This window comes from Hirsutella rhossiliensis (assembly GCF_020360975.1).
Source record: "Hirsutella rhossiliensis strain HR02 chromosome Unknown scaffold00018, whole genome shotgun sequence".
Lineage (NCBI taxonomy): Eukaryota > Fungi > Ascomycota > Sordariomycetes > Hypocreales > Ophiocordycipitaceae > Hirsutella > Hirsutella rhossiliensis.
In genome coordinates this window covers 1,271,041-1,294,715 of record NW_025408684.1, presented here as the reverse complement: position 1 = coordinate 1,294,715, position 23,675 = coordinate 1,271,041, and the positions used below count along the sequence as shown (strand labels likewise).

The following is a 23,675-nucleotide window of genomic DNA, read 5'->3' as shown; positions in this document are numbered from 1 at the left end:
TGGGAATGCGGAAGCTTTGGAGAGGGGCGCACCAGGAAAGGAGGATGGCCACGGCTTGGTGGGTGGACTGATAGAAGGAAATGATCAAAAGAGCAATGATTGGAGGACGATGGATGCTGGGCCACGTAGAGGCTGGGGCTGAAGTCGTCCTCACACCGGACGGGGAGACTTCCGCTAGCTCACGGGCATGAGAGGTGGGCGGAGCGAACGTGAAGAGGCAGGTATAGACGGCCCATTCTCTTGTATCTAGAGCCAGCTGCTCTGTAAAGTCGCATTTATGTTGACAGTGGCCGGAAGGTAAGACATGGGGCCACGGACCCTGGATCCGAGCCAGGGGAACAAGCCGGCAGGGTAGCTTCAAGACATTCGGGGCAATAGCTTAGCTTGCAAGCACGCGCCGACGGAGCAGGTGGACTTGGTGAGTCTTCCATTCTCGCCGTGTCTTCTGGCAGGGCAGTGCAACGATGGGTGGTGGGAAGTTGTTGAAATGTCCGATTGGTGCAGCCGCCGCCTCGAGGGATGTCCAGGGGCTGTCGGGTCATGATCGGTTCGGTTCGAAGAAGGGGGGGGAGGGGCGGTAGACGGACGTAACGGCTCTTATCTGGACTATACGTACGAGTTGTCAGGATATGAAGCCCTAAGGAAGTAAAAGGGCACGGCCGAGAGGGAGTATTTGCATCTTGAGGCATGTACCAATGTTCTGGTATAGTAGGTTAAGGTAGGTAAGGTAGGGGTACAGGGCACAGTACCTAAGGTAGGTAGTTGTCAGCAGGATAAAGACTTATAAACCATAATTACCAATAACACCTCCACTGGGGGTGCCCCTATTTTGCTGGTGGTCAGTGTAGTGTTCGTAGTTTGCTGGGTAAGTAACTTACCTACTTACCTACCTTGGCTCCGCCGGCAGTTGTGCCAAGTACGTGCCGTAGTTGCGAGGCGTTCCCTCGCTAAAGGCCGCCCCACCACCCCCGGTTTCTCCCCCGCCAGTTGGAACGGACCCCTGCCGCAGGTCGTCGTTAGCGGACCTGTCAGTGCGGATGCCGAGTTACAGTACCTGCCTGGACAGGGGAGAGACACTTGGCACTGTGCAGCGCTCAGGGGCCCGTACACCGTGCGCGCCCTTGACCTCGCTCGACCTCCAACATCATCTTTCGGCGACCAATATTATTAACTGACAGACCATTTCGCTGCCTCGCACGACGGCATCCTACTACCTGGGCATGGATGCAACATGTATAACATGTATGTACAAGGCTCTTAGGGTACCGAGTATAGTACACTCCGTACACTCTACACTCTACACTCTACACTCTACACTCCACACTCGCGTGCTGCCTGCCGAAGCAGCACCCGATGAAAAGGGCCAACGAATCCCGGCCCCTGCCTGTCTTTGGCTCACGGCCAGTCACGCCGGCTCCGTATGGTGCCGTCGCACGTGTTGGTGGATGGATGGATGTGGATGAATGTGGATGGATGTGGATGGACCTGACACAATATCTGTACTGTATTACTTGGTATACATACATACTATACATACTATACCTATACCTAGTTATACCTACTCCGTATATACCGATGCCTTGCATCGTAAACGCCATGACGCCCTGCATCCGCCTGTTAGCGCGTTTGCTCATTCACCCAGGCCGACCGGCAGGCCCTATCCGCTGACACAGCCTCGCTTGCTCGCCGAGACAGGCCCGCCGTTTGTTGTTCTTGGCGACTGATTCATATAACGTCAGGTATCATACGTCCGCCCATCGACAACTGCGTGCCTCACCTACAGGACCTCGATTGCCTTCTTCCCTCTCGCGTCTCGTCTTGCGGAAGCCAAACTGCCTTCCTCGCCCCCCCCGCGTCGCGCAACGTCCGGTCGCTAGGCCATCTTCTCGCCTGTCACTGAGCTCAGCTGCTGGTTGTCGCTGTTACGCCATCGTGCACCCCAGTTCGACTGGTGTGTGACGCTGCCTTCGTCCCATCCCGTACGCTCCCTCTTCGGCTGTCCTCCCTTGCATCACGACCTCTGGCTGGCTCGGCCAAACCATCCCGCTTGGCCCATTCATGCTCCATTGCTTTGTCTCGAGCCGAGAGCCTTGCTCGTCTTGGCTCGCCATCTCCGAAACGAGCCGACTTGCCCTCTCCCGCCGCTTCACCCTCGTCTCCGGGTCACCGCCCATTGTCGAGGCCCTCGAGGCGGACTTGCGCCTCCTCCTACCGCTCCCGTCTTTGGCTGAATCAGTTCCTGTTTGAAACAGAACAGGTCTGCAGCTCATCATCCTCAAGCCCGGCCCATCGCCGGCCCTCGCTCTGACCACCATGGTTTACTGCGGCAAGCCCTCCAGGGGCTGCCAGATGTGCAGAACACGTCGGATAAAGGTAGCGATCCCAAGGCCTTTTGACCAGCAGAGGCAGGGCGGATGCGCTTACAACTTGCAGTGCGATGAAACCAAACCCATATGCAACCAGTGCACCAAAAGCCGAAGGACGTGTCCGGGCTACAAGGACGAGTTCGACTTGGTTTTCCGCAACGAGACTCAAGCAACGGAAAGGCGGGCCAGAAAGGCCAACAAGAAGCCCATGGCGCAAAAGTACGTCAAGGATGCCGATCCCTGCGAGAGCTCCGCGTCATCCTCGTCTCCAGCTTCCTCGACCGACATGAGCATCATCCACGCCACACCGCAAGTGCCCGTCGAAGACCAGGCGGCGTGCCACTTCATCTCCAACTTTGTCCTTGTTCCGCACCAGGGAAGCGTCCGAGGCTTCTTAGACTTTGTCATGCCGCTCATGAAAATAGACGACATCCCCCAGCATTTCAAGTATGCCTTCGACGCCTGTGCCCTGGCTTCCCTCAATAATCGTGTCGGCACAGGCAATGATTTCGAAAAGGAGGCCCTGGGAAAGTATACAAAGGCGCTATCCGCCACATCTTCCGCACTGCGCGACCCCGAGGTCGCAAAACAGGACGCCACGCTGGCCTCGGTCCTGCTCTTGGGTCTCTTTGAGAACATCACGGCCAAGCACGTGGGCATGCTGGCCTGGGGCTCTCACATTGAAGGGGCTGTTCAGCTTGCCAAGGCTCGAGGCCGCAAGCAGTTGCGCACAAAGATTGGCCTGGCCATGTTCATCGCCGTCCGGACCCAGATGGTCAGCTGTGCCCCTCATCCGTTGAAGAATGGCACGAAACCGCGTCACTGACGCGGCCCCAGATCATACATAGTCTCACTACGTCAAAGTGCCCGGTCATGGGAGCCGACTGGTGGATCAACGACGCCGTTAGGGATGAGCACGCCTCCGAGTGTCAGCGACTCAATATCGTAACAGGGGAGTTCCGCGCCGAGGCGAACCGACTCCTCACAATGTCCACACGGTCGTCTGGCCATGTGGATAAGGTGGCTGCCATGATCAAGAGATGCCAGGCACACGATCTAGCCTGCGCAAACTGGGCAAGGAACCTGCCCGAGTATTTCCAGTTCAAGACGGTTGCGTGGGAGGACAGTGTCCCGAATGGAGACTACGCAAAGGCTGAGGTGTATCCGGGACGTGTCGACGCTTATCAAGACCTATGGGTTACCAGTGTCTGGAACATGATGCGATGCTCACGCATCGTGCTGGCGTCCATCATTGTACGTTGCGCCGCCTGGACCTCGGCACCGGTGGACTATCGGACAACGCCCGAGTATGCGACGGCTGCTCGGACGTGTGCCAATGCCATCACGGATATCATAGCCTCGATCCCTTACCAGCTTGGTTGGTTCTCGAAGCGCAGAGAGCTCCTGGAAAGGGCCAATCTCTCGACCTTTGCATGCGGCGAGGAAGACGCCCAGAAAGGCCTGGGTGGGTACTTTGTGACGTGGCCTCTGGCCTGCATCTATGGGCAAGATTACATTACCGACTCGCAACGGATCTGGGTGCAGGGCCGCCTCGAGTTCATTGCGTCCCAACTGGGTGTCAGATACGCAAACATGCTGATCGCGGTATGCAAGCCCCCTTTTCCCGCTTTCGCTCGGCGTCTCTCGGCGGTTGGCACGACCGGCGACGTGTCTTCGCGAGCTGACGGTCTCTCGGTAGATCAATGTCCGGGTGCCGTCCATGCTCATCCGCAGGGACGGCCTGGTGTCCAGCCCGTATCCGCAGGCCCAGAATTTTGAGAAGCTACTGTCGGCAAAGATGGCGCCCCCGTTGGCGGGCTTCTCCATGAATCCGATACAGCAGCGCGAGGCGATGCAGAGGGAGACGATGCAACGCCAAACGGCCGAGCTAGTGAACAAGGCCATGGGTACGTCGGGCAAAGTTGATGAGTGGACGGCCAAGACGTGGCTACAGCTGCAGCACCTGACGACATGAGCTGTCAGTTGCTGGCGAGGTGCGGAGCTCGGCGAGGGTCTGGTCTTTACCGACCGACCGCCCGAGCTTACGGGGAAGCCGAAAGCTCAATGGCCTCGGCCATGCCAGGTATCGTACTGGTCTCCAAGGCCTGGGCGTTTGTGCGGCTTTTACGATTGGTGGTTTGGGAACGGCGTAGTTTGGGCCACGGGTCGAGGGTCAGTTTGCTATTTTTCACGGCAGTAGGACGCACGCGAGGAGTCATGTTGGAATACCAAATCGTGTTATTGGCGGTACTGGCTTCTATTGAGCCGCACGGCAACGACGATATCAGGCAGAGGAGTGTAGGGGAAGCCGGGCTTGGAACGGGCGTGAGGCTGCCAGCCAGGCCGGTGGTGGGTAGTCGGGCCCGTCCTCGTCCAGGGCCCAGAGCGCGACTTGGACGTCAGGCACGATCCCCGATTTCGATGCAGAACGCGGATGCGTGCCGGGAGTGTTGGCACGTAGAAAGACTGGCCCCAAGGACTCGTTCCTCGAGAATACAATTCATTAGTTGCAACTCGTCGACGGTTGAAGACTCAGCAGCAAAGCCCGATCCGCCCCGTTATAGCGTAAGTGCCGGGGCGTTTCGGGGGTGTTAGCGCATCGCCTTGTCTCGAGATAACGACAGGGCGAAGTTGCTGGCCCTAGAGGTCGTCGCCATGTTGGATGCCGCCTGCGAGGCACCTACTTGTTTCTTTTCCGGCTACAGTGCAAGCAGTAGTCAGCATCTGAGACCTGGGTGAATGGAGGCGGGCAAGCCACGGGGAGGCATGTGGTTGACATACAGCTCATCGTCCTTTGAGCTGCCGAGGTTCCAAGCCTTAACGACCCAGCTCTGTGTGGTATCGACGTATTTCTCGTTTTGTATTTGCTTGACGCCGACGCGCACGCCATCCTTGGTGAAGACGACATTCTTCTTGCCCATGCGCTCCGAGGCCGACTGACGAAATTTGGTGGCGGAGAGGTAGACCTGGTAAAGGACGAGGCCGATGATGGAGAGGATGACGAGGGCGACGACGAGGGGTAGGACTTGTCTGCGCGCGCAACAAGTTAGCGAGGTCAGGGCAACTGAGGGAGAAAGGGGATGCTCACCGAACGGTCGAGGTTGAGCTGGAGGCGCGGGCCATTGTTGCGGAGGGCAATGGTGTCGCGCGAGGGCGAAGGAGGGAGGAAGAAGTGGGAGGTAGAATGTGTCGGGCACGACGACGTGGAGAAGATATGCTTGCTCACCGAGAACGAGACAGAAAGATAGGAGAGGAACCCCGGCAGTGGCGGAGGGAAGAAGAAGAGATAGATGGAGGGGGTGGATGGTCGCGGTGACGGGCTGGTATATTTAGTGCCTCGTCGCCCCCGTCCTTCCGCACGGCTGCGGGCAGCTAGAGGGCAGCGGTGGGAGAGAGATTCAGCCCTGTCGGTGGGTAGGTAGGTAGGTGATTTTGTTGTACGACAAGGAGGATGGGAGCTGAAGGACCACGCAGATTCTGAAAAGCGAAGCAGGGCAGGCAAGAATGGCGATTCGCCGACGCTGAGGAAGCACGGGAGACGGGCGGCCTCAGCAGCCCGGGGAACTCTGTACGGAGTACCTAACCTAAGGTAGGTACCTACTAGGTATCAGAGAGGTACTAGTTGTCCCTGGGATGTCTGTTGCTCCTAAGATGTCTGCCTTGCAATCGCAGAGGCAGGTCAGCCAGGGTACAGTGTGGGTACTTGCACGTCTCCCACACCTTCAACGGACATGGAGGTTCGGCTTCGCTGGGGCAGATTTAAGGTCCCTGGGGGAGAGCCAGTGGATAGAATAGACAGCTTTGAGCATAATGCTAGGACTAATGCGGGTAAATCTTTTGGCTCAGCTTGCAAACGAATCTCGATTCCAATCACCTTCAAGTTTCTCTTAGACGCCTTGCAGCTCATCAAAGTTGGGAACAGGTGTCGGGACTTCCGCGAGGTGCACTGTACAGTACCGAAAGGGTCCACTGATGGGGACTCCGAGTACTTGGTACAAAGGGGACAATAGCCAGATACCTGCCCTTTGCCATCTTCAGCGTCATGCTAGCAAGTACCTGCCTAGTAATGGCTGCGGACAATGACTGCTACAGTGCGCGCACAAAGCTCGCCTTCTCCGCATCATCGCCTCTTACCGCAGCCGTGGATGCTTCCGTACCTTAGCCGGCAGGCGGTGACTCCCGACCCCGGGAAAAGGACACAACACAGCATGGGAGCTGTCAGCCTCTCCACCAACAAGCTGCTGCTGCGTTGCGACGCACCGCCCACCGTCTCTCTCCCTCTCCTCTCTCTTGTTGACCCTCACGACCGACTCGCAGCCTACGCTCTCCATTGCGGTCAAGTATTCGGTCGGCTCCACGCCCCTCTTGACCTCTCAACTCGATCTCCCCGCAACCTTTTTTGCTTATTGGTCGCGTCTCCGCCATGTCGGCTCCTCCCAACGACGGGTACGGGCAGTTCCCGGGTCATCAACAGCAGCCGTTCGAGCAGCCTGCCCCAGCCGGCACCCCTCAGCCCGACGCCGCGCCGGGCAAGAAGAAGAAGAGAGGCTATGCCGCCCAGGCCTTCGACGTGGGTTCCGGCGCAAATGCCGGCGTCCCTGGCCAAATGCCCGCCGGCGGACAGCAGTTTGGCATCCCCCCCGGCCCCCAGCCGGCTCAGCCCTACGGCTCCTATCCTCAACCCGACCCCCAACAGCCAACATCCCCCGGATTCCAGTATTCCCAGGGCTACGGCGCTCCGCAGCCTGCCGCCCAGCAGCAACCCGGGCCATACGGCTCCTACCCGGGTCCCGAGCAAGGCTATCCTCCACCTGGAGCCCCCCCCCAATCCGGACCGGCTGGCGTCTCCGGCATCACGCAGGGTATGGGCGGCATGCAGCTCGGTGGCCAGCCTCAGCAGCAACAGCAGCCGTTAGGGGCGCAGGCGCCGCGAGCCGGGCCCCTCAATCATCTGTATCCCACAGACCTCATGAACCAGCCCTTTTCCGTCTCGGAGCTCGACTTGCCCCCGCCGCCCATTGTGCTCCCCCCCAACGTGAGCTCGCCTTGACCCTTCATGCCGGGGACTCGAGTGCTAATGCGAGGCTTCTCAGACCAGCGTGACCCCCTCGCCAAGTGCCAATTGCCCCTCGCGCTACATTCGTTCGACCATCAACGCCGTGCCGACCACCAACTCGCTGCTCAAGAAATCCAAGCTGCCGTTCGCCCTCGTCATCCAGCCATACGGCGCTCTTCACGATGACGAAGATCAGATACCCGTCGTCCAGGACCAGGTCATTTCCCGCTGTCGCCGATGCAGGACCTACATCAACCCCTTTGTCACTTTCCTTGATCACGGCCACCGCTGGAGGTGCAACATGTGCAACCTCAGCAACGATGTCCCCCAGTCCTTTGACTGGGACGCCGCGGCGCAGCAGGCGGCGGAGCGCTGGCAGCGCCACGAGCTCAACCAAGCAGTCGTCGAGTTCGTCGCCCCTCAGGAGTACATGGTCCGCCCCCCGCAGCCCTTGGTCTACCTTATCCTGTTCGACGTGAGCTACGCAGCAGTGTCGACGGGCTTGCTCGCCACAAGCGCCCGTACCATCCTCGACAGTCTTAACAGGATACCCAACGCGGATAGGCGCACGCGACTTGGCTTCCTCGCCGTCGACGCCAGCCTGCACTTCTTTTCCATTCCCAAGGACGAGGACGAGAGCGCCGAGACCAGCATGCTCGTCGTCAGCGACCTTGACGAGCCCTTCCTCCCCGTGCCCCACGATCTCCTGGTTCCCCTGACCGAAAGCCGCCAGAGCATTGAAAAGTTCCTCCAGCGGCTCCCTGACATGTTCCAGAATAACCAGAACAATGGCTCCTGCATGGGCTCAGCCCTGCGCGCAGGGCACAAGCTCATATCGGCTCTCGGCGGCAAGATTGTTGTCCTTACCGCATCTCTTCCCAATATCGGGGCCGGCAAGCTGGACATGCGCGAGGACAAGAAGCTCTTGGGCACGTCCAAAGAGGGCAGCCTTCTGCAGACCGGCAATAGTTTCTACAAGAGCTTCGCCGTCGAATGCTCCAAGAACCAGGTCTCCATCGACATGTTTCTCTTCTCGTCCCAGTACCAGGATGTGGCGTCTCTCAGCAACTTGCCGAGGTACACGGGCGGTCAGACTTGGTTTTACCCCGGCTGGCACGCGTCTCGGCCCGAGGACGCCCTCAAGTTTGCCTCTGAGCTGAGCGACTACTTGTCGTCGGAGATTGGGCTGGAGGCGGTCCTCCGCGTGCGCGCCACAACGGGCCTGCGCATGAATACATTTTACGGCAACTTCTTCAACCGCAGCTCCGATCTCTGCGCGTTCCCAGCGTTTCCGCGCGACCAATGTTACGTGGTAGAGGTGGCCATTGATGAAAACATTAATAAGAACTTTGTGTGCCTTCAGGCCGCCGTGCTCCACACGACGTGCAACGGCGAGCGCCGCATCAGAGTCCTCACCTTGGCCCTGCCAACGACGACGAACCTCTCCGACGTGTATGCCTCGGCAGACCAGTGCGCCATCACCGCCTATTTCAGCCACAAGGCCGTGGAGAGAACGCTGAGCAGCGGCCTGGAAGCAGCCCGCGACGCCTTGCAGGCCAAGCTCACCGAGCTCCTTCAGACCTTCAAGAAGGAGCTCGCCGGTGGCAGCATGGGTGGCGGCGGCCTTCAGTTCCCCGCCAACCTGCGTGGCCTGCCGGTGCTATTTCTCGGACTCATCAAAAACGTGGGGCTACGAAAGTCGACGCAAATTCCGTCCGACATCCGATCTGCCGCCTTGTGTCTCCTGTCCACGCTGCCTGTGCCGCTCCTGATGCGGTACATCTACCCCCGGCTGTACTCCCTGCACGACATGCCGGACAACGTGGGCATGCCAGACGGGGAGACGGGACAGATTATACTGCCGCCGGCGGTCAACCTGACATCGGAGCGGCTGGTACCGTATGGCCTATACCTCATCGACGACGGGCAGACGCAGTTTCTCTGGATCGGCCGCGACGCGGTGCCGCAGCTGATTGCCGACGTGTTCGGCGTCGAAGACCGGACGCAGGTGCATGTGGGCAAGGGGAGGGTTCCCGAACTGGAGGGGGACTTCAACGAGAGGGTGCGAGCAGTGATACAGAAGAGCAGAGACCACCGATCGCTCGGAGTGGGCAGCATCACGGTCCCGCACTTGTACATTGTGCGGGAAGACGGGGAGCCCAGCCTGAAGCTGTGGGCGCAGACGTTGCTCGTGGAAGACCGAGCGGACCAGGGCGTCAGTGCGGCGCAGTGGCTCGGTACCTTGAGAGAAAAGGTCAGTTGATATGGCGACAGTTTTCACCCGTTGTTTGCTCTGACGGCAGCTGACGGGTGACGTTGCAGGTTGTGCAATAAAAAGCGCGGTTGAGCAAAAAAAGGAAAGACTTGGCATCATTGCATAGACAGGGGATGGTTGGACCCAGGCAGAGGGGCGAGCATGTGAGAGAGGAGAAGGGCGTTGAGGCGGCATACCAATGGAGCAGTGCAGTGCTCTGATGGAAAGAAATGCACCACAGCGGTGAGGGTCGAGTCACGAAGGGCTGCACGGGCCGCCATGACAAGGGTTGCACTCTTTGTGTGTACGAGAGGCATGACCGCCGGTATACGAGCCGACAGCAGTGTAGGTAGGCAATCCGTGGTACGGCCCGCGAGTGGCTTTTGCAGAGAAAAGACAGGGGAGTCTCACCAATGCCGGGAAGAAGGATGGTGGTGTATCAGGGAACAGAGCGTTGACGGTCATCAGCCACGCCTGGAGCCTCTCTGCCGATCCAATGGCAGTCGAGGAGGCTGGGTGAAGTGGCCAAAGCCGGGACACAACGCATGGATGTACTGTACGAGGACTTAATCGTGCGGTGTCCGTGTGTGCGGGCTCCCGTGCCTCTTTGTCTTTCTAAGGATACGGCTGGAGCGAGTCGCCCAGATGAAAAAGAAAGCGGCCCGGAAGGCATCACGATGCCGAGATGGAGGTTTAGACAACCATCAAAGTACATACGGATAGGGGATGAGCCGCTTAGCTGCGTTTATCCAAAACATAGCTAATTAATAGCCATGTGAACAAAGGGGGCAGGTAGAAAGCTCGTACATATTTGGGTGGGAAGCCCCCTGAAACGGCGCGGGATGTACGAACAATGCTTGGCCGTGCTTGTCGGTAACGAGGGTGGGGAATGGAGGTGAAACCTTGGAGATGGTGATGGGAGGGCGGTTTTGTCGAATCGACGGTTGGAGGCGCCACTGGTTGTGCCGGGCCGGACGCTGCGGTCATGTGAGCCCTTTGAAAGAGATCCCATCATCGGCAGGAAGAGCCTTTGTTCCTCGGTAGGAGCACAAAGCACAGGCCCACACCGCAGTTGGCTATTAACATCCCCATGTGGATGTATTTAGGCAGGATTCATACGCGCCTGGCGTTTGTCGTCTGCAGCGAAACGGTTTCCTGTTGGAAGTACTCGTAGGTACATAAGCTACATTGTCCGTGGATAGCCGCCGGCTATTATTACCTGGGTAGCGAAAAAAACCGAGACCGCAAATTGCAATTCCTTAAAATCCAGTGCAATTCAGTGCAGATTACATGAAAAGAATTCCCCCGAAAAATACTTAACACTGCTTCTAATCTACCTATTGAATACCCCTATATAAAGAGACTGTACACAAATTTCGTTGTCGGAGTCCGAAATAGCTGCTGGAGAGAGCGCCATGATCCTAAGCTCTGGCCCCTGTAAATGCGGGCGGAGGCGATTTTGCAGTCGCTTGTACTTTTGCCACGTAGGTACCCAGTCGCCGGCCCCTGGACAAAGGTACGTACTTCGCACTAACCTCAGCTCCCGGTGGAGCATCGGTGGCCAGTACGTAATTACTGTACCTCTCGTTTTGGGCTTTTGGAGACGGAGGCGCCGAGCTCTCCTGAGGGGCGGGACGGGCCAGACGGTAGGTAGATAAGGTAGGTAGATACTTTGTATCTAGCGGTAGGTGGAGGTAGGTACAAATACATGCTAGTACATACCTATAGCACGAGTTACTTCAGGTAGGCCAGATGGCCCGGGGCCTTGACTTGTAGGTTGCTTCAATTGGCAGCGTCTGGCCTCTGGACTCGCGAGCTCACTCTCCATGGAGGAATTGAGCACCTGCGACGAGAGGTGACCCACCTGCTAGGTTAGTTCCAACTGAGCAGAGGAGCTGGCTGCATTGATGCAGGAGCTTTGAGAAAGGCAGGGCATGCTGAAACCACCTACCTCACTGCAGCAGGTCTGGTATCAGTACCTACCTCGTACGAGGCGACCGATTGGTGACCATTCATTCACTTTACAGTACGACCAAAACACCCACCAAAAAAGATGCGTGTCTAATTAGTTACTTACAGTTCTTACTAAAACTGTAAGCTGTCTCGTGTCACTGCAAGCATCGATGACGAGGCACTTTACCTACCTTACCTTACCTAAGTAAGGAGTACCCACCCAGACACAGCCTCTGTATGAATGAATGGCCCTGGACCCAATTCAACGGCTGCCATCACCACCATTCAACACGCAAACCTTCATCACTCTCCCCCGGCGCCGAAGAGCTTCCGCCCTCTCTCTTTTCTCTGTCTCTCCCCCCCCCCGGAGCCAGTCCATGCACACCGTCGGCCGTGTTCGGCGCTAGGCAATTCTAAAAGGGCTTGGTAGAGGTACCTACCTGGACGAACGGACCCCGCCTCGCCAAATCCCCTTTAACCCCTCCTCCAACGCATCCACGTAACCGCCGTCCTCTCTCACTTCCCTGGCCGACGACAAACAGAGGCCGTCTCTCTCGTTTCATCCGTCATCAACAACAGCCTCATCTGGTCCTCCGTGTCTGCGACGGCTCCCGAACCCCGACCCCCGCTCTCCCCTCTCTCTCTCTCTCTCTCTCTCTCTCTCTCTGTCCCCAAAGTCAGCTTCCTGGCGACGAGGCCCGAGCGTCTTCCCCAACCTCGAACCAAAGCACGAGCTCAACTCCGTCTGCCCGTGCCACCCCTCGGACCTGCGTGCCTGGATCCTGCACGCTTCAACCCCCCCCCTTTTCTAGAAAGAATCACTCTTGTCGATCCGGAGTAGCTCTCAACGGCTCGCCTGTGCGATCAAGGTAGCACTCGAGGTCCTCCCTCTTCGGCCGGCCCGTAACCAGTCTTTCTCTCGTCAACGGCGCCATCCGCTCACCTGCTGCCTTGTATATACAAGGCAGAACGTCGGTCCCTTCAACCGCGAGCCTCCGACTGCCACCGCCGCCGCTCTCCGTATCCTGCCCGTCTCTCTCTACGCCTCACTCTACCTCTCCCTCACTCGTCTGTCCTTCTCTGCACGTGAGCGAAGAGCGAGAAGCCATCGCCTGCTGCGAGCCTCGACTACCATCGGTCCAATCCGACGGAACACCGTTCCATCCCACGTCCCTCTCAGCCAGCGACAAGTATCCATTGTCGCGTCGCGTCCCGGCCATGTCTCGCTCAAACGCTCAGGGCGGCGGGGCAGCCTCCCGCAAGATCTCGTTCAATGTGAGCGAGCAGTACGACATCCAGGATGTTGTCGGAGAGGGCGCCTACGGAGTTGTTTGGTAAGTTCCTGCATCGTGACCCACGTGGATGGACGCTCACAGTCTGCACCTGTAGCTCTGCCATCCACAAGCCCTCGGGCCAAAAGGTGGCCATCAAGAAGATCACCCCCTTTGATCACTCCATGTTCTGCCTCAGAACGCTACGAGAAATGAAGCTCCTACGATACTTTAACCACGAAAACATCATCTCCATCCTCGACATCCAGAAGCCCCGAGGCTACGAAAGCTTCAACGAAGTCTACCTTATCCAGGTGTGTTGTCGCCTTGTTACTCTGACACAAGAGCCATGTTAGGGCCACACTTACTTACTCCGTCTGTAGGAACTGATGGAGACGGATATGCACAGAGTCATTCGCACGCAGGACTTGTCCGACGACCATTGCCAATATTTCATCTATCAGACGCTGCGCGCTCTCAAGGCCATGCATTCGGCCAACGTGCTACACCGAGACCTCAAACCCTCCAACCTCCTCCTCAACGCCAACTGCGACCTCAAAGTCTGCGACTTTGGCCTCGCCCGATCGGCGGCATCGCAGGAGGACAACTCGGGATTCATGACAGAATACGTCGCGACCCGGTGGTACCGCGCCCCCGAGATCATGTTGACGTTCAAGGAGTACACAAAGGCCATTGATGTGTGGTCTGTGGGATGTATCCTGGCCGAGATGCTGAGCGGCAAGCCCTTGTTTCCCGGCAAGGACTGTGAGTTTCTTGTGCCCCCGTTTCTCCGTCCAAGCGTTTGGTGCGGCGGGTCATGCAGATGGCAAGACAACCCCTGCTAACAGACTGTGCGTCAATAGACCACCACCAGCTGACGCTCATCCTGGACGTTCTCGGCACGCCAACAATGGAAGACTACTACGGCATCAAGTCTCGCCGAGCCCGCGAGTACATCCGGTCTCTGCCCTTTAAGAAGAAGGTGCCGTTCCGCACGCTGTTCCCCAAGACGTCGGACCTGGCGCTCGATCTCCTGGAAAAGCTGCTGGCCTTTAATCCGGTGAAGCGCATCACGGTGGAGGAGGCGCTCAAGCACCCGTACCTGGAGCCGTACCACGACCCCGAAGACGAGCCAACGGCGCCGCCGATTCCGGAGGCGTTTTTTGACTTTGACAAGCACAAGGACAACCTGAGCAAAGAGCAGCTGAAGCAGCTCATCTATCAAGAGATTATGCGATGAGGCGTCGGAGCTCAGGTCGGGAGCAAGCGATGGATGAGAGGAGGAGGGGATCGAGAGGATAAAAGCAAGATATTTCACAAAACACGATGGCGGGAGGCAGCGTGGGGGCGTCAGACAGTGAATGGGGGGTTGCTGGAGGTGAGGCGGGGGTTGTGTGCGGCGGCGGATGGCGAATTAAGGACGAGGGGAGACTGATATATAAAGAAGGCACTATATATTTCTGCTTGTTGTATGCCTCTGTTTGTCCATATTTTTTAGATGAGTGACGCTCGTTGTGTAGCATAGTCGCCGACGCCCTCCCTCGAGGTGCCGTGGGGGCAATGAAACGTTCTCGAAAGGTGTCGCAACTTCAATGTCATTGGCAAGCTTCGGACAAGCTACGGGCGAAACACGAAGGGCATAAAGTCACCACGGCCTGCCTTCATTCCATGCCCTTCCATGCCAACGGAGAGGTATCTGGGTACTTTCATGGCACCGCTACGGTACATATCTGGGTATCTAGGTAGATGCATGGTACCTATAGGCTCTTTGCCGCGTCTTCCGTGTGTGAGTCAAAGACAGTGGGCCTATAGCCTACCTACTTAGGTACTAAGGTATAGTATATATTAGAGGCGATATTGGTACCGAGTACCTCCTAGCACGGCACAGTACCTGCTATGGCTCGGCATGAAGTCAGAGGGCTGGGTATCAATTTGTCTCCCTGCTTTATTCTCTGTTCATCTTGACACCTCACCTCATCCTCCTGATACCAGTCCTTTATAACCGTTGCGCACAGTCCTCCCTCGGCCCTCGCTGCTCTAATCATCCATCCCGTATCCCCAAGGAACCAACTACCAACCCAAGTACCCAACTCCATGAGCGGCTCCCCGCATTCCCCTCCTCGGCCAAGCAACCGGCACCACTCTGCCTCTGCCTCTGCCTCTGCTTCTGCTTCTCCATCCACCTCGGACCCCCGGGCCGCCGCACCAGCGTCGCCGCCGACATTGGCCGGCGACAGAAACGAGTACTCGTACCTCGGCACCATGTGGACCGGCTTGATACGGCGCTTTTCCTCGGAAGACGGGCAATTCGACTCCCAGCTCGAAGCCTCGGAGCACCACGAGCACCACGAGCACCAGCACCAGCACCAGCACCAGCACCAGCACCAGCACCAGCACCAGCACCAGCACCAGCACCAGCACCAGCACCAGCCGGCCAAGGACGGCGTCAACGGCGTCTTCACGCCCGCCGTCCGCAGGGCCAGCCCCTTCCGCCCGCCGCCCCTCGACCCCCTCGTGCTGCAGGGCTACCGCGACAGCACGCCCGTCTCGGCGCGGCTGCTGACGGCCACAGTGGCCGAGGAGATTCGCGCCATGGTGCCCGAGCGCCTACGCATCGTCGAGGACTGGCGCCTCGTCTACAGCCTCGAGCAGGACGGCGCCAGCCTGGCGACGCTGTACCAGATGTGCAGGCGCTACGAGGGTCGCAGGGTCGGCTTTATCCTCGTCGTCAAGGACCAGGAGGACGGGGTGAGAGCATCTTCACTCGCCGTCATCCATGTTGATGTGCCTTGCGCTGACCTGACTCTTTTCATCTAGACCTTTGGCGCATACCTCTCCGAACATCCCCATCCAGCCCCGTCATACTTTGGAAATGGCGAGTGCTTTCTCTGGCGCGCCTCGATGCTCGCGTCCCTCCCTCCACCTCCGTCAGCCAACACGACACACCTCACGCGCAACACAACGCTGGCTCCCGGCCCCGGCAATGCCCCGGGGAGCGGGGCGTCGACGCCGTGCGAGTCGATTCGCTTCAAGGCCTTTCCATTCAGCGGGCTCAATGACTGCTACATCAATTGCGAGACGGGGTTCCTTAGTGTCGGCTCCGGCGGCGGCCACTACGGCTTATGGCTCGACGACTCGCTCGACATTGGCCATAGCTCCCAGTGCGAGACGTTTGGCAACGAGCCGTTGAGCGACGCGGGCGACAAATTTGGTGTCTTGGGTGTGGAGCTGTGGGTGGTTGGAGCTTGATTTGCTCGCACGTTTGTGCACCGGGGATGAAAAGCCAGGACTGGTACTGGCAGAGGGAATACCGCAAAAGAGCAGGAAATGACAGGTTTACGATTTCGGACGATTAAAGAAATATGGCCATAGGGAAGGACAAGCATAACCAAATGGGGCCCAATGTGGCTAGACATTGGCGATGCTGCGATGATACCCGGAGTTGAGAAAACAAGCTCTACTCTTTTTCCCCTTGATCAGGCTCAGACAGCCCTGACAGGAATCATGAAGTTTCAACGGATACGTCATTGAAGACGTGAGTCTTTCAGCCGATCCATGTAGTCTACAATTGCTTGCAAGACGCCTCCGGGCGACGGGGTGTCGGCGCAAACGTCGGGCTCAAAGTCAAACGTTTTTACCAGATGGGCCCTCGTCGTCGGGCCAATGGTGGCGATGCATGTCTGGCCATCTCGGCGACCGGGCGGGACCTTGGCCGTGGCGGCGTCGAGCAAGCCGAGGCCGCGGAGCATGCTGTCGCAGCCGGTGGGAGAGAAGACGACGACCCATCGGACGGGGGCGTCGTCGGTGCGGCGCAGGCAGGAGGCGAAGTCGTCGGGGAACGAGTCCATGACGCCGGAGCCGTAGACGACGTCCTCGTCGACGCGTATGCGCTCATCGGGTGGCAGGGCGGCGTCCATGAGGGTGCGAGGGATGACGTCGCGGCGTTGCTCGCCGACGAGGAAGAGCAGGGGCGGGCGGTGGCGCCGGGCGTCGAGGCGGTGGCGGGTGTAGTGCTCGAGGATGAAGCGGGCGAGGGCGTCGCCGTTGCCGCAGTGTTGGCCGAAGATTTGCAGCGGCGGCTGTTGCGGGATGGCCTCGAGGGCGCGCGTCGTGGCGGGGCCGACGCTGTAGACGGGCACGTCTTGGAGGTGAGGCCAACCGGGCTGGCCTACGAGAGGGAGCAAAGGGGCAAGCAAGGGCTGCATCAGCAGGGACTTGGGCGGGCCATTGATCATGTCGTCATACCTTTGCCGTCATGGACCACCTGGGCAAAGGCCTCGACGGCCCGCTGCGACGTAAAGATGAGGCCGCCGTAGGCACAGCCGTCGTCGCGGCCGACTTGGCGCCGGTGGAGCAAGTCGCGGAGCCTGGCCGTGCCCGCGTCCTCGATCCGGTGGGACAGGACGGGGACGAAGCACGGGTCGAAGCGGCGGCGGCCGTGGCTCGCGGCCGAGAGGAGCTCGTGGTAGGCGTCGCTCGGGGCGGACCGCGTCTTGAGCAGCAGCACGGGCACGGCGGCGGCAGAGGGCGAGCTGGGTGATGGGCCGGACAGTGGCGCCCGGGAGTCGGGCGGCGGCGGCGGCGGCATGGTCAAGGATGCCGCCGGCGTTAGTGGACGGGGGCCATGGCCGGGATGGTTGGTTGGGGGAGGGCTGGGTTTGAGGCTTGGAGGGAGAGCTGAGGCTGCCAGAGAGATCAGGGCAGGTCATGCATGTACTGTACTGTACGTACTCCACGTGCAAGTAAGGTACCTTATGTCTACAGTACATGCGGGCTCCCTGCATGACGTTTTGCCGTTTTGCTCCGACTCGGCTTATCGATAATATGCCTCGACGTCTTTTCCCTCGCAGCCACTCGCATCCGCAACACCCGCCTACCAAAATCGACCTGGACATTGTGCGGCCATCATGATACCCACGTAATCCTCGCGGTCCCGCACCGACCACCAGTCCGTCGTCGTCGCCGTCGTCGTCGTCGTCATCCACCCTTTGCGAATCGCTCCGAATACCACCACCAGTCTTGACCCCGTCTGGCCTCGAACCATCCCGAGAATCGAACAGGCCAAGTGGAGAGCACGCAGTCTTGGCCATGGCGGACGGGGAGAGGCAAGACGCCGCGACGGGCGAGCAGCCGAAGAAGATACCCAGGGGCGTCGTCCTGGGCAAGGACGGGAAGCCGTGAGCAGCCCTCCCCCCTTTCCCATACCACCTGGTGATGCCCCAACCCCAGGGAAACGTCATGCAGGGCCTCGTCTAACGCCCGCGAGCCTCGCGTGCCTCTAGTTGCCGAAGCTGCACCTCCTTTGCCGCCTGGGCCGCACAAACCAAGCAAAAGACGACGGGCCAAGACGGCGGCGGCGGTCAAGGAGGCGGCGGCGCGATGACGGCGTCTTCCTTGACCGCCGCCGCCCCCCGCCCAGACTGCCCCCCCGACGTCGAGGCCCTGGGCCGCAGCACCTGGACGCTGCTGCACTCCATCGCCGCCAGCTACCCGGAGGCCCCCTCGCGCGCGCAGCAGTCGGACCTGCTGGGCTTCGTCGGCCTCTTCGGGCGCCTCTACCCCTGCTGGGTCTGCGCCGACGACTTCCAGGCCTACATGGCGCGCCGCGCGCCCCCCGTCGCCAGCCGCCGCGAGTTTGGCGACTGGCTGTGCGCCGCGCACAACGACGTCAACCGCCGCCTGGGCAAGCCCGAGTTTGACTGCGCGACGTGGGAGCAGCGCTGGCGCAGCGGCTGGAAGGACGGGCGCTGCGACTGAGCCAAGTCTCCCCCCCCCCACCTCCTCTCGTTCTTGACGAGAGCAGCGGGCCCTGGACGGAGGCCCTGTCCTTGCCTCGTCACCCCATTCTCGACTTGGCGAGGAGCCACGTCGCAACTCAGGGTCTGCGCTCTCTTTGTATAGCTATTGTATGAGCATGACCAGGTCGGCCCGCCGGTGGGTGATGGTGGTGGAGCCGCCGACACTCTCTCCACTCAGTTCACCGACACGTATGATGACATGTACATACATGTACGATAATGACGTCTCAACTGGGCACCACGTTGAAATCCATGCGCTTTATATAGGAATCGGGTGAGGGACGTGTGATATGCGGCAGTTCCGGAGCATTCGGCTCCGACTAATTTTCGCGGCACCTCGGCTGCCCCTCTTCGTACCAAGATCTCGCCTCGGCATATAACTATACAGGCCTGCCTGGATCCCCTGCATACATACACAGGCATCAAGCAGTCTGCAAATCGCGCCCTCAGGCACCCCCTCCCAGACAGGTGCCCGACCCAAATCGAAAGAACCCCCAAGCACGCCCAACTGAGGGAGCCTCTCTCATCGCCGCTCTCCACCATGGCGGACATTAGGGTCCAGAGTCTCAAGCAGCCCGTCGACGCCGCCGAATACCTGTTCCAGCGTCTGCACCAGGTAGGCATCCGATCAGTCCATGGCGTTCCCGGCGACTACAACCTCGTTGCCCTCGACTATCTGCCGGCGTGCGGGCTCAAGTGGGTGGGAAGCGTCAACGAGCTCAATGCCGGTAAGTCGCGCTCCAGGCTGTGCATTCTCCCGAACTCGCCGGCAAGGAAGTCGTCCCCCTGGCATGAGGCACACGTCCCGGAACAAGCTGACCGTCCGTCCCGCCAGCCTACGCCGCCGACGGCTATGCGCGCGTCAAGGACATGGCTGCCCTCGTCACCACCTTTGGCGTCGGCGAGCTTTCCTCCCTCAACGGCATGGCCGGGGCCTTCTCGGAGCACGTCCCCGTCGTCCACATTGTCGGCTGTCCGTCAACCGTCTCGCAGCGCGATGGCATGCTGCTCCACCACACCCTCGGGAACGGCGACTTCAACGTCTTTGCCAACATGAGCGCCCAGGTCTCTTGCGACGTGGCCAAGCTCAACAACCCCTCCGACATTGCCGACCAGATCGACCATGCCCTGCGTCAGTGTTGGATCTGCTCTCGCCCAGTCTACATCATGCTCCCGACCGACATGGTGCAGAGTAAAGTCGAGGGCGACAGACTCAGGACCCCAATTGACTTGTCCGAGCCGCACAACGATGTCGAGAGGGAGGACTATGTTGTCGACGTGGCCCTCAAATATCTCGGCGCGGCAAAGCATCCCATCATTCTTGTCGACGCCTGCGCCATTCGCCACCGCGTGCTCGACGAGGTGCACGCCCTCATCGGCAGGACGAACCTCCCTGTATTCGTCACCCCTATGGGCAAAGGCGCCGTCGATGAGCAACATCCCTGCTATGGCGGTGTCTACGCTGGCGATGGTTCTTTCCCCACCCAAGTCAAGGACATCGTTGAATCGTCCGACCTTATTCTCACCATAGGCGCTCTCAAGGTTCGGTTGCTATTCCGTTTCCTTTCCCCTGTTCTGGGTGTCGAGAAAGGGGGTTTGCTGGATCTGAGCTTGTCATTGCTGAACCTCGGCCTTGCAGAGCGATTTCAACACTGCTGGCTTTTCTTATCGGACATCACAGCTCAACACCATCGACTTCCACAGTGATCATTGCATGGTGCGATACTCGACATATCCCGGCGTCCGCATGAGGGGCGTTTTGCGCAAGATGATCGACAGGATCGACGCCAAAGAGCTCGCTGCACAGCCCTCTCCGGCGGTCGAGAACGAGGTGGAGAAGAACCTCGACAGCTCGCAAATCATCACGCAAGCCTGGTTCTGGCCACGAGTGGGCCGCTTTCTCAAGGAAAAGGATGTCGTCGTCACCGAAACGGGCACCTCAAACTTCGGCATCTGGGACACCAAGTTCCCGACCGGCGTGACGGCGCTAAACCAGACCCTCTGGGGGAGCATCGGGTGGTCTGTGGGAGCTTGCCAGGGCGCCGCCCTCGCAGTCAGAGACGCCGGTGCCCATCGCAGAACCATCTTGTTCGTTGGCGACGGCTCCTTTCAACTAACGGCCCAGGAACTGAGCACAATGATTCGGCTCAGTTTGAGGCCGATGATGTAAGTCTGTCCCAAAATGGCTCCTACGAAGAGGTACTGACCGCCGTTAGCTTTGTCATTTGTAACGAGGGCTTCACCATTGAGCGCTTTATCCACGGCATGGACGCCGAGTACAACGACATTGCAGAATGGGACCACAGGGGTCTTGTCGACGTCTTTGGGGGCAAGAAGTCCTGCCGCACGTTCGCCGCCAAGACAAAGGACGAGTTGGACAAGCTCTTTACGGACACCGACTTCAATGCCGCCCCCTGCCTTCAGCTTGTGGAGGTGTACATGCCCAAGAAAGATGCGCCGCGTGCCCTAGTGACGACGGCGGAGGCGAGCGCGAGGAACAACGCGAGGACGGAGTGATGCAACGATCTCTGATGATATCCGATGATGTCTATGACCGACCACTTGCGCGTGCTTTCGCGAGACAAGTTGTGTGTGGCGAGCTTCGGTGCGAATCAAGACAATCGTCTTCTGCTACCGTGTGTAACGCAACGCAACCACGTCAGGTATCGGCGTCTGGCATCAGCGTCGCTAGATGAAAGTGAGGCAGGCCCTGACTTTTTGAGTGCGAGCGTCAACTGTAACGTGCAAGCTCGTAATAGTCGTGTGCTTCGTGGTACCGTCAACGGGAGCACACGTGACGATGCACATGCTTATTGTCCAGTGCTCCAGGGTAGCCTGTGGGGCGTGGGATTCGTTGCGCACGCACTCCACAAACGCACCCATTTCGTCGAGCTGCGATCTCTCACGGTCAGGACATCGCCATAAAAACGCACCTGCCAGAAACCGGCACAACAGCATCCGTTGCCCAGATCTCGCCATGACAGACCGCGCACAAAAGAGGAAACAAGGGCCAAATGGCGCAGACGGGGCAGGCTCTGCGCAAAAGAAAAGCAAGGTGAGAGAACGAACTCGATTGACGGTCTTGTTCGCCAATGAGCCCAGGGACTGACGCCGACACTTCTAGGGCGGCAACGCTGGACGGTGGAAGACCCCGCACCATAAGGCCAAAATGGCCGAGAGGGTGGACATGGGCAGCGCCCTGGACGTTGGAGATCAAGGCATCTGGGTCACGTTTGTCCGGGGAATGAAGACCAAGGCTGTGCGCGAGTTCCAGGAACTATGTGACGAGGTACGTTGCATCGGCAGCCGGAACACGCTCCAGTCAGACACTGACCAGACCTTGCCCCCTCTACAGTACGGAGAGGGCCTGTACAACATCAAGCAGCCAGGCACAGATGATGCGTCCACGAGCGACAACGCTGGCGAGGGACAAGGGATCGAAGCCTCCATCGAGGATGAACTGAGCAGCATGAGGGAGCAGCGGAAGCCGAAGCCGGAACGGACATTTGCGCCCATCTCGACCGGCCTTGAATGTCTCTTCTTCATGAAGACAAGGAAGCCGGTGCAGCCAGAGGACCTGGCTCGCAAGATCTGCGAGGATGCGAGGGACTGTCCAGACCCGAGGCAACGGAAGTGCAGGTACATCAACCGCCTGACGCCTGTCTTTGACACCGACAAGGCAACCGAGAACGGCATCGTTCGACTGGCTCGGAAAGTACTGGCTCCGTCGTTCTCCTTGAAGGGCGAATCCGAGGCGGACGCGGGAGCGACTGGTGAGCCGCGGGATGCCGACTCATCCCCGGCATGCACGGTACGTCTTCTCGCACAATGAAACGGCGCATGTGAATGTGTCTGATGAGCTGAAGCAAAAATCTTGATAGTTTGCAATCCGGCACAACATCCGGAACCACACCGCCCTCAAGTCAGACGAAGTCAAGAAGATGATTGCAAGTGTCGTTGGTGCAGAGCACAAGGTCAACCTCAGTAATCCGGACAAGGTAATATTGGTGGAAATATTCCAGGTAATTCACATTGAGTCGCTGATGGCCATGGCTTGTGCTAACGAGACAAGCTGTTTTGCGGCATCTCCGTCGTGGACGGGAGGGAGTGGGAGGCTCTGAAGAGGTACAACGTCAACTCGCTTTACGTTATGCCACGGGCTGGGGAGACGGACAAGGCTGGCGGATCAGCGCAAGAGCAAGACAGTGCAGGAAAAGAAAGGAGAGAGAAGGGGGACAAGAAGCTCTGCGCTGAGAGTGCTGCCTCATGAAGGCGATGTCGCAAGGCGGGGCAGAAATGGATCCGCCTCGGAGACATGCGGGCTTGGGACCAACCCGTACGGCTCATCGTGGAGGGAGGAGGTGGGGTGGAGGAGATGGGGTGGAGGACTTTTAGGCGTACAGGACACAAAAGTCCCCGTGAGCTGCCTTGACATGTGAAGAATGGGCTGTCACAAACACGCCAGAAGATGCACATGACATTGGATCGGCTCGGTGAGACGCTCGAGCACGGCAGCGACGAGGCCACAGCAGACAGCCGCAAGGGGGCGGATTGAAGTGACGGTGAGCTTGGCATCCTGGGCGCGGCCAGTCGAGTCCGTCCATTCGTTGGCGGCGCCGGCTTCCCGGCCATAGAAAGCCGGCCCGGAAGTGGAAATGTCGTCGACAGGGGTGTCGGCACACAGACCGGCTGGATGCACTGGCGGATACGAGAGCGGCGGTGTTCTGGAAACACGCAAGACGACTCGAGGGAACACATGGCACAGCCCCTCGAGCCGGGGCTGTGCGAAGTCGACATGTGCGCTGTGAGATGTGTCGGATCCGTGTGCCGGGACTGGCCTCGACAGCGACGTCGGGCTTGACGCGTTTTTTGCAGGCCATGCATGGATGGCCATTGCCCGGCGTGGACATGGCGGCTTGGCCTCGGTACCTGCCAGCCATGAGGGCCATGAGGGCCATGAGGGCCATGAGGGCAAGG

General features: G+C 59.1%; 10 protein-coding genes across 10 annotated transcripts; 7 read left to right on the top strand and 3 right to left on the bottom strand.

The window, feature by feature from the left end:
• Window positions 1-2,313: 2,313 nt before the first annotated feature.
• Window positions 2,314-4,341, top strand: HRG_11076 (fungal zn(2)-Cys(6) binuclear cluster domain-containing protein; the record flags this gene model as incomplete). The annotated part of the gene is made up of 4 exons (XM_044869546.1): window positions 2,314-2,373; window positions 2,434-3,141; window positions 3,204-3,971; window positions 4,066-4,341. 4 exons carry the CDS (start codon window positions 2,314-2,316, stop codon window positions 4,339-4,341), a joined length of 1,812 nt encoding a protein of 603 aa, XP_044715497.1.
• Window positions 4,342-5,083: 742 nt separating this feature from the next.
• HRG_11075 (uncharacterized protein) lies at window positions 5,084-5,489 on the bottom strand (the record flags this gene model as incomplete). Its single annotated transcript, XM_044869545.1, has 2 exons — window positions 5,084-5,396; window positions 5,455-5,489. 2 exons carry the CDS (start codon window positions 5,487-5,489, stop codon window positions 5,084-5,086), a joined length of 348 nt encoding a protein of 115 aa, XP_044715496.1.
• Window positions 5,490-6,789: 1,300 nt separating this feature from the next.
• Window positions 6,790-9,685, top strand: HRG_11074 (sec23/Sec24 trunk domain-containing protein; the record flags this gene model as incomplete). The annotated part of the gene is made up of 4 exons (XM_044869544.1): window positions 6,790-6,936; window positions 7,018-7,228; window positions 7,283-7,401; window positions 7,460-9,685. 4 exons carry the CDS (start codon window positions 6,790-6,792, stop codon window positions 9,683-9,685), a joined length of 2,703 nt encoding a protein of 900 aa, XP_044715495.1.
• Window positions 9,686-12,847: 3,162 nt separating this feature from the next.
• HRG_11073 (kinase) lies at window positions 12,848-14,140 on the top strand (the record flags this gene model as incomplete). Its single annotated transcript, XM_044869543.1, has 4 exons — window positions 12,848-12,963; window positions 13,019-13,214; window positions 13,284-13,665; window positions 13,764-14,140. 4 exons carry the CDS (start codon window positions 12,848-12,850, stop codon window positions 14,138-14,140), a joined length of 1,071 nt encoding a protein of 356 aa, XP_044715494.1.
• A 1,022-nt stretch (window positions 14,141-15,162) lies between these two features.
• On the top strand, window positions 15,163-16,149 carry HRG_11072 (TLD domain-containing protein; the record flags this gene model as incomplete). The annotated part of the gene is made up of 2 exons (XM_044869542.1): window positions 15,163-15,648; window positions 15,718-16,149. 2 exons carry the CDS (start codon window positions 15,163-15,165, stop codon window positions 16,147-16,149), a joined length of 918 nt encoding a protein of 305 aa, XP_044715493.1.
• Window positions 16,150-16,424: 275 nt separating this feature from the next.
• Window positions 16,425-17,488, bottom strand: HRG_11071 (uroporphyrinogen-III synthase hemD domain-containing protein; the record flags this gene model as incomplete). The annotated part of the gene is made up of 2 exons (XM_044869541.1): window positions 16,425-17,068; window positions 17,146-17,488. 2 exons carry the CDS (start codon window positions 17,486-17,488, stop codon window positions 16,425-16,427), a joined length of 987 nt encoding a protein of 328 aa, XP_044715492.1.
• Window positions 17,489-17,988: 500 nt separating this feature from the next.
• HRG_11070 (erv1 / alr family domain-containing protein) lies at window positions 17,989-18,657 on the top strand (the record flags this gene model as incomplete). The annotated part of the gene is made up of 2 exons (XM_044869540.1): window positions 17,989-18,077; window positions 18,183-18,657. The coding sequence occupies 2 exons, from the start codon at window positions 17,989-17,991 to the stop codon at window positions 18,655-18,657; spliced, it is 564 nt and encodes a 187-aa protein (XP_044715491.1).
• Window positions 18,658-19,239: 582 nt separating this feature from the next.
• HRG_11069 (thiamine pyrophosphate enzyme, central domain-containing protein) lies at window positions 19,240-21,215 on the top strand (the record flags this gene model as incomplete). Its single annotated transcript, XM_044869539.1, has 4 exons — window positions 19,240-19,426; window positions 19,534-20,240; window positions 20,338-20,864; window positions 20,915-21,215. The coding sequence occupies 4 exons, from the start codon at window positions 19,240-19,242 to the stop codon at window positions 21,213-21,215; spliced, it is 1,722 nt and encodes a 573-aa protein (XP_044715490.1).
• Window positions 21,216-21,675: 460 nt separating this feature from the next.
• On the top strand, window positions 21,676-22,968 carry HRG_11068 (THUMP domain-containing protein; the record flags this gene model as incomplete). Its single annotated transcript, XM_044869538.1, has 5 exons — window positions 21,676-21,753; window positions 21,823-21,987; window positions 22,054-22,509; window positions 22,580-22,720; window positions 22,771-22,968. The coding sequence occupies 5 exons, from the start codon at window positions 21,676-21,678 to the stop codon at window positions 22,966-22,968; spliced, it is 1,038 nt and encodes a 345-aa protein (XP_044715489.1).
• Window positions 22,969-23,148: 180 nt separating this feature from the next.
• Window positions 23,149-23,665, bottom strand: HRG_11067 (uncharacterized protein; the record flags this gene model as incomplete). Its single annotated transcript, XM_044869537.1, has 2 exons — window positions 23,149-23,478; window positions 23,543-23,665. The coding sequence occupies 2 exons, from the start codon at window positions 23,663-23,665 to the stop codon at window positions 23,149-23,151; spliced, it is 453 nt and encodes a 150-aa protein (XP_044715488.1).
• Window positions 23,666-23,675: the final 10 nt, after the last annotated feature.